The sequence below is a fragment of the Esox lucius genome, chromosome 14 (genome assembly GCF_011004845.1).
Source record: "Esox lucius isolate fEsoLuc1 chromosome 14, fEsoLuc1.pri, whole genome shotgun sequence".
Lineage (NCBI taxonomy): Eukaryota > Metazoa > Chordata > Actinopteri > Esociformes > Esocidae > Esox > Esox lucius.
The window spans coordinates 8,471,772-8,480,630 of record NC_047582.1 but is presented as its reverse complement, the minus strand read 5'-3'; the positions used below and the strand labels follow the sequence as shown (position 1 = coordinate 8,480,630).

The 8,859-nt window shown below is 45.7% G+C and overlaps 1 protein-coding gene across 1 annotated transcript; it reads right to left on the bottom strand.

The window, feature by feature from the left end:
• Positions 1–807: 807 nt before the first annotated feature.
• Positions 808–5,114, bottom strand: LOC105005868 (beta-1,3-galactosyl-O-glycosyl-glycoprotein beta-1,6-N-acetylglucosaminyltransferase 4). Its single transcript, XM_010864083.4, has 2 exons — positions 4,803–5,114; positions 808–4,084 (listed from the first exon to the last, which is right to left on the bottom strand). The coding sequence occupies exon 2, from the start codon at positions 4,081–4,083 to the stop codon at positions 2,737–2,739; it is 1,347 nt and encodes a 448-aa protein (XP_010862385.3). The 5' UTR covers position 4,084; positions 4,803–5,114; the 3' UTR covers positions 808–2,736.
• Between the last annotated feature and the right edge of the window lie 3,745 nt (positions 5,115–8,859).

Here is an 8,859-nt window from a genome sequence, read left to right as displayed (position 1 = left end):
AGAACTTCACAAGAGCAAATACAGAGGGTTCACCATAAGGTGCAAAACATTCATAAGCCTCAATAATAGAAAGGCCAGCCCATTCTGGAACTGCATTCTTTGGACAGATGAAACTAAGATCAACCTGCACCAGAATGATGGACAGATAAATGTATGGAGAAGGCTTGGAAAGGCTCATGATCTGAAGCATACCACAGCATCTGTAAAACACGGTGGAAGCAGTGTGATGGCATGGGCATGCATGGCTTCCAATGGCACTGGGTCACTAGTGTTTGTTGATGATGTGACAGAAGACAGAAGTAGCTGAATGAATTCTGAAGTGTATAGGGATATATTCTCTGCTCAGATTCAGCCAAATTCAGTGAAGTTGATTGGACGGCGCTTCACTTCACAAATGGACAATAACCAAAAACATACTGTGAAAGCAACCCAGGACTTTTTTTAAGCAAAGATTTAAAAAAGCAATCACCTAATCTCAACCCGATTAAGCATGCATTTCACTTGCTGAAGACGAAACGTAAGGCAGAAAGACACACGAACAAACAACAACTGAAAACAAATGCAGTAAAGGCATGGCAAAGCATCACAAAGGAGGAAACCCAGCATTTGGCGATGTCCATGCATTCCATATTTCAAACATTCATTGCCTGAAATCGACAAAGTATTAAACATGAACATTTTATTTATGATTGTGTTAATTTGTCTAATTACATTTGAGCCCCTGAAATAAGGGGACTGTGTATGAAAATGGTTGCAATTCCAAAAAGCTGAAAGTCTGCACTTCAATTGCATGTTGGTTGTTTCATTTCAAATCCATTGTGGTGGCGTACAGAGCCAAAATTATGAAAATTGTGTCAGTGTCCGGACCTAACTGTATCTCTGTCCCAGCAATTCAGATTCTTAAAAAGTCTAATTCTTAAGGTTCAGTGAAGTCTCCAGCAGTTTTCTGAGAGTGTCTACATCCTCCGAGACTGGTCCATCAGAGACCCTGAGCTTGGTAGATCAGCTTTTTCATGTTTAGCGCCTAATGTTTGGAATGGCATCCAGTCAGTACTTCGTTTTAGTGTCCTTGGGTCGGTTTGTTTTAATGGCGAAGGACAACTAACCGTGTATGTCGATGTATTATTGTCTGTTTTATATGTATTTATATTTTCGTGCCATTCATTAGATTGTGTTCCCACACTTGTGAATGAGACTCAGGTGTCAATGTGCCCCCTGGTTAAACAAAATAAAACTAAAAACTAAAATGTAGCTGAAAGAATGTGACTGTCCATATTTCTGGTAAATAAACAAACAAGATGTATCTCCTGATACAGTCATAAAAGTAGTAGTAAGTAGTAAAACAAGAACAGTAGCTGCATCCCTTTTGCAAACAGCAGGGTGAGAAAACCACACTATAGTAGAGAAAGTTGTTCAGTATCAATGCTAGAAATCTACTGCCCCAGAACATACCCAACTTTTTCAGCATTTTGACCATAATATTTTTGAATGTATGACTACAGAAAAGCAGTATAAAACCAAAAGGTTAATTAAAAGCATTTAATGTTTCCAGTGAGTCAAATTTGTGAACAGGGTGGGAAGCTCCAAACTAGAAACGATACTTCACCGATTTAAAAACCAATTAAAATACACATTCATTCATTTTAATTCAGAAACATCTTGATAGATGGAGCATGTGACAAATTACATGAACAGAGATAAAGAACCAAACAGGGCTAATGGCACGTCAACAATGTAAACAATTTTTTTACAAAAATGTATGCACATTGACATTTTAGCCTGCTTCGTTTTTTATGCCACATTTCCTCCCCCGAAGTAGATACAATGCACCTTTTATAGATACGGGACGGGTTAATAACTCCTGAAATACTCAGGCACCTGATTAAATGAAACACTGCATTACATATTGCAATGAGAAACAGAACAATCTGTTCTCTTCAACAAAATTCACTGTATAAAAATGTTAAAATAAACTTTGTCCAACATGCTTTCATAGTGAATAGGTGACATGAATTTAATAAGGCTGTATATAACTGGTTCTGTCTGGTTGTGCATGTGGACTGGTTCACATCAAACACAATCATTAACACTGTTTATCAATATTAGTAATTTATAAAGTAAATACTGTCAGTCATCATTCACTGGTTTTACCCTGGGAGCTGAAGTTATACCTTCATTATCCAAATTCAATTTACAAAAAGGTCTGACTGTTACAGACATTACCCCCTTCAAGTAGCAAGTATACCTCATCCAGCGTTACACTTCCTTTCTTGTACATATGTATCAACAACCACATCGTGATAAGGTTTATCAGACATTATGAACTAAAGACACTAAACTGGTGCTGGTGTAAAAATTGCATTACAAAAGACCACATTCCTACATTTTCCAGCCGACAGGAAACGACCCCAATAAATATTGCAGTGCCCACTTTGGCCAGTTGATATATCCCATGTAACGAACTTTCATTTAGATTACTACAGAGTCACCTGTGGCCAATCAAAGACATTCACCTGTTGAATCAAAATCGTCCCAGTGGTGTCTTTGATACTGTATTTGTTTTAATGCATATGGTCTCTGAGATATTGGATGTGGTGTCTGAAATATATTTTGTGGCATCTGACATATTGCACATGTTGTCCCAGGTAGTGTGTGGCATATGGAGATACCACATGGACAAATCCACAATCGTGGTGGACAGTGAACCCATGATGAATAAATCGATGAAGTAGTTAATCAATTAACCGTTGATGAATTTAACCCTTTCCTGGCGAGGAGTGCTTGATTTACAGCCATGACCATTGCTGTCTGTTTCTCCTTTAATTTCTCCTCCAGGCACTGGATAAGGACCGGGTCAACTTTGGGGTCCACCTTATTGGCAAACCAGCTGCCAAATTTCAGGAGCCAGCGCAGCTCCGCCGCCCCGTAGATACACACACTGCGGATGTGTATCCCTGTGCACGCCGGGTAAAGCATTCCCTCCAGGTATTCCCACTTCACCAGCCTGGTCTTGCTCATCAGGTCGGTGACGTCTGGCTGGGTCCGGGACACCTCGCCCGGAACACCTGGCACCCGTGTCAGCGTGGCCCAGAAGTGTTCGTCCGGGGAGTAGGTGTCGTGCGACCACGCCAGGAAGTCCCTGGCCAGTGTGGACGTGGCCACGTACGTGACAAACTCCCGCGACAGCACAAAGTAGGCACTGCCGATAAACATCTGGATGCCATGTGGCGGAGGCTCCTTGGCCTTGAGTGTTTTCACCGGCAGCTGCTGGTACTCAAAAGAAGCGTTCTGAAGCTCGTGGCGGAAGGAGAACCTCTCTTTCTTGTATATGCTGGGAAGACTCGTCTCCATCATGTTGCCCCCCCGAAGCTTCTTCAGGTCAGCCACCAGCTCAATGTTGGAGCGAAGGGGGAAGTCCTGACCGCACAAGTTGATGACATACCTCCATTTCACCTCTGACGCCATGAGGTCGGACAAGCAGTTGAGGTCAGCGTTGAGGCGGCTGATGCTGGCATACTTCACAGACTCCAGCTTGGAAGCTATGAAGACATTGGGCAGGCAGCGAGCCAGACCCTCCATGGCCTTCGCAAACTGTTCTGATGACTTCAGGTCATAGTGGATACAGTAGATGTTGTTAGGCGCGTAAATGGCCCTCAGAATCTTCTCCACCATGGAGGCCGACTTATGGACCACCAAGGAGTAGGCCAGTGGGAAGGCCTCCTCCTCCTTGGACACCAGGACAGCCCCATAGCCCCGGGAGTTTAAGTACCTCGAACAGTTGGAGGTCAGGCTGACCAAGCTCTCATCTTGCTCCTCCACCATAATCTGTTTTCTGATGGCCAGTGACTTTCCCACCTCAGCCGGATCCATTTCATAGATGGCATTGCAGTCGATTTGGTAGCGGGGGTGCAGCCCATTGTCCCCGGAGTCTATATTTCTGTAGGGTTCAACTGGAACTCTGTCTTTAATACTGACCTTTAGACTGAGAAGCAGCAAGGCACACATCCCAAACAGCAAAAAAAAAAACAAAGAAAAAGCTTGTTTCCTTTGCCTTCTGTTTGGAAAGAGACATTTGATTTTCATTCTGTAGCAAGACAAAAGAACCATAAAGAAACGGTTATTAATATTAGTTTAATAATCTGCCGTCAGATAGCTCTGTTGCTACACAAGGAGCTACACGTGTGATGTCTCCCTCGTGTGGGAGACAAGTAAATAAGAACACCGAACTTTAGTGTTTGTCCACCAATTTTGAACACCAACATTTTAAACACAAAACATTTCTATCACTGAAAATATGGGGCTATTTCAGAGATTTAGATGATAAGATAATTTCAAAGTTTTTTCAGATTTAACATTACCATAACCAATTACAACACCAGGAAGTAATCCACAATTACCAACCACACTGTACTTTCGACATTACCCATGCAAAACATTTAAATCCCTAAATGAATCCTGTAAAAACAATGAACTTGCTCCGTATGGTGTGAAGTTCTCCAAGTTGTGCGCGTGTTTTGTTGGTACCTAAAGTATACCATTAATGCACTATACGGCTTGCGTGACTAGCAAATGTACATCGACTTAGATTATCTACTGATAAGTAACACTTGAAGACTTCCTAGCAATGACTAGGATTTTCAGATGCGATAGACTTTTCACGATGTCCATTCCTTTAAAAGAATAAATCTTTGTGTGCCCTTATATTTAATCTCGTAAAGTAACTGTTTAAACGCTAAAACTCTTTAAACGATTTTAAACTCTTTAAAAATTGTTTTTTCCACACCGGTATACAATTTACTTACATGACTTGAAGAAAAAGAGCATGATTTCTCTTCAACTTTGTCTTCAAGAGCAAGTTGAAATATCAACATGCAGCTGCTACCCAGATAAGTTATTCTTCAGGTCAGTATAATACTTGTGTTATTCCATAGCCCATTGGTTGCTCACATTTTACATAGCAATTCCTAACAGAACACCGACGTTTTCAATAAGGAGGTTATTGGCATAATTCAGTAGGTTAATCAAGTTAAAATGATGTGCTTCTATTAATTTAGCGTAAGGTTAGTCTGTAACTGAATGACCAGTGCTGGTGTGATAGAGAGCAAGTAAAAGAGGAAGGTGTGATTTAAGGTAGGGGCGGTGCGTGGTTAAAAGATAACAATGAGAAGCCGCTTAGGCCAAAATTGAATATATATATATGTATATATACTTCACTTGCACATACATATATATTTCACTCGCATATACTTCAGGTGCACATACATGCATACTTCACTTACACATACATATATACCTCACTTGCACATACATATATATTCTTCATTTGCATATACATATATACTTCACTTGCACATACATATGCTTCCCTTGTGCATACATATATACACCGTACATCACTCGCATATATATTCTTCACCCGCATACATACATACTTCACTTGCGCATACATATATACTTAACTTTCACATACAAATACTTCACTTAAATGCCAAAAGAAGGAAGTAGTGGGGTATAAGAATGTATGTGTTATTTGGTCTACGGTCGGGAATACTGTGGTGTATTTTGTCGCAGTATTTTGTCACAGGATTCAGTTGTGGCTGGGAGCTGTTGCTGCTGCTGCTTGGTGGTTGCATGGTGCGCTGTGGTCGAAATAACCTGCTTAATTCACGTTCGACATTTGAATAAACAGTGCTTGCTGACGTTGCTGTTATTTTCCACAGCTGTGGCGATAGCATTACTACTTCGATCTGAGCCGCATTGTTTAACGCCATTACTACACCTCTCTCAACAATTTTTTTAAATTTAATTGGCGGTTAGTGTGCCACATTGTGGTAGCAACTTCCAATTGTGAATTCATATGTGCAAGTGAAGTATATATGTGAGTAAAGAATGCATGTATGTGCAAGTGAAGTATATATATGTATATGCGAGTGAAGAATGCATGTATGCAAGTGAAGAATGCATGTATGTGCAAGTGAAGTATATATGTATGTATTTAATTAGTTTCACTTTCAACTTCGTCCTTCCTATTGGAAATCACACAGGGGACAGGGTCAACTTTTCTGATTAGCCAGTGGAAGTCATCTCATAACTGGTCATCTGGAATGATGCATTTAGAAGTATAACCCACTATTCACATGCTTACACATTAAAATGTAGAATGTTTTCAATTACAATATCCATGCACTAACACTCTACATAACATAAAATGTATAGGGATGCCTTCTCAAACCTACTCTATGGGGAAATGACGGTAGCCAACAAGGATTAAGTGCTGAGTTATGGGTAATTATTATTAAAGTATCATGAATGCATTTATGGTACTTTAGAAATAATTCGGGGGGCCTCCCCCTAGATAGGGCCACAGTGTCACTGGACCCCCCTGTCTCAGTCCCAAGGTCTTACACTGCTATATTATTGTGCCGGGGGAGTAGGGTCAGTTCTCATTCTCCACTGTAAATCCTTGTACTGCATTCCTTGATCTAAGACTCTTTGGAGGAGGAGGAGGCTGTCGCACCCCCCAAGGACAGGGGTGTCGACCCCCCGGCAGTGAAGGAGGACTTTTTTGCGCAAATAACGCAGAGGAGGCGCGGAGCGCTCCGTTCATGACCCGGAGGACCGTGAAGTCTCACCTCGTCTTCACTACAGTGGACGGGAGGTTGGAGACGCTGAGCAGGGGCATCCCGCCCCTGGAAACAGCACTGGCGTCCTCCCTGGTTCCGGGCCTGAGCACCTGGTCTGACAAGCGCCCCACCCTGCCTTCGGTGAGGGACCGTGTCTCCGCCAGCCTGGCGGAGAAACAATACGCCCTCTCGGTGCAGTCTCTCCACCCTGCAACAATGTGGGCCTTCTGGCAGGAGCTGTGGCCGGGATGACGTAGGGTCGCACCTCGTTGTCCCCGGCTGAGGTGAGCGAGGTGGCGTGTGCTTCGGCGGCCATCTTAAAGCTAACCCAGGCCAATTTCCTCTCGGCCGATCGAGTGATGCAGGTTCGGCACCTATGGTTGGCGCTGACCTTACCTGAAGGAGCCTGAGAAGGTCCCCTTCTTAAACGCCCCGCTTCAGGAGACACACTATTCTGCGTTGCGGTCACTGAGGCCCTGGTGTTCACCTTATTTACCTGTGAGGGAGCCTTCATTTCAAACGGCCCTGTAGGCCTGGATATGGTTAGTGAGCGGGCTCCCTGCCCTCAGTCTCTGCCTGTGGTCAGAGGTGTCCGACTCCATAAGTCTGTGTCTTCCCTCCCTGCCGCCTCTGAGGTGGCTGGCTGGGAAGGGGGGCCGGGCAGTTTTCAGTTGGGCGGGGCAGACTTCTTTGCTCGCTCCTCTGTGGTGTCAGGTCAGCTGTGCTCGGCTGCGCCGCCTGCTGGAGCCTCTGTCTCCTTGGTTACGGCTGTAACCGGTGGGGAGACGGACGGGCGAGTTGGCTGTTCGCGGACAGCCCTATCGCGGCGGTCGGGCCCGAGGACGTATATAACCAGTGGCTGACCGCGGCCCCTCAGCTGCGTGCTCACCCGATCTCTCTGTTGTGCTCAGAGTGGCATCGGCTATGCACTCTGCCGGGGTGGCTAGACAAGACGCTGAGGAAAGGGTACGCGCTGCAGTTCCACTGCCAGCCTCCCCCGTTCTCGGGGGTCATAGAGACCATCATGACGTCTCCTTTGAAGTCTCCTTTCGCTGCCCTACAGGGGGAGATTGCCGACCTTCTGGAAAAGGGGGCGGTGTCCCTAATCCCATTGGGGCAGAGGGAGAAGGGTCTGGACTCCCCTTTCTTCCTGGTGCCCAAGAAGGTGGGGGGCATGAGGCCGATCCTAGACCTGCGCATTTTGAACAAATGCGTGTCGAAGAGGCAGTTTCGCATGCTCACAACGAAACGCTGCACAGTATGTGCAGCGCACGGCCGCGGTGCGGACCGCGCCCCAGCTCTTTGTGTGTCACGTGGGCCCAAGGTGGGCCAGCCGTTGTTGAAACAGCGCCTGTCTCACTGGTTGTGTGTGGCGATTGATCTTGCCTCACGTGGCTCTCCTACGCCTAGGGGGTTTGGGGCCCACTCCCTGCATGGGGTGGCAGTCTCAGCCACTCTATTTAGGGGCGTGGGGGTGGAGGACATTTGTGCTGCCGTGTCTTGGAGGACGCCGTCGCCGTTTGTCCGGTTTTACTTGCGTGACATGGCCGCAGGCACGTTGGCTCACTCTGTGAGTTGGGTCCGTTGAGCTACTGGGACGGCACATTTGACAGGGGTCCGTCCGCTGCTCCGGGGTACCTGTGCGCATTTGTGTGTGACGCTCGTGTTGTGTGTGCTGGAGCGTCTACTTGTGCCCCGGGTCCGGGTCTCTGCGTGTTCTCTGGGCTGGCCTCCGATTCAGTCGAGACTGCTTGAGGAGGAACGGGTTGGGTTGGTGTTGTGGGTACATTTGTTTGGGGGCTGTGGTCAGCGTGCAACCGTATGTGCTTAGTGTGAGCCGGATGGAAGCAGCTCGGTGTCGTGGTTTCCACGCCTGGGCCGTCCTGTTTGGCACTTATCTCTTTGGTGAGATGGGTGACAGGCAGGGAGTACATCTTGGGCTCGCTCGCTTTGCCCTAAATCAATAGGGTCAAAGCCCCCATGGGCAAAGCTTCACGATATAGAACGATGGTTACTTTCGTAACCCCAGTTCTATGAGTGGAGCGTCGCCTATAGGGTTCATGCCCTGACCTGTCACTGACTGCTTTTCTTGTGAAGAAAGGTATGTCGGGAGACAGATTGGGGTGTGACGACCTCTTTTATAGCCATGGGGGCAGATGGCCATGAGAGGTGCGATTTGCATATTTAAATTTTCAGTGCCTGCCTATTTGCAGAGGGGTAAACCTATAGGAGTGAA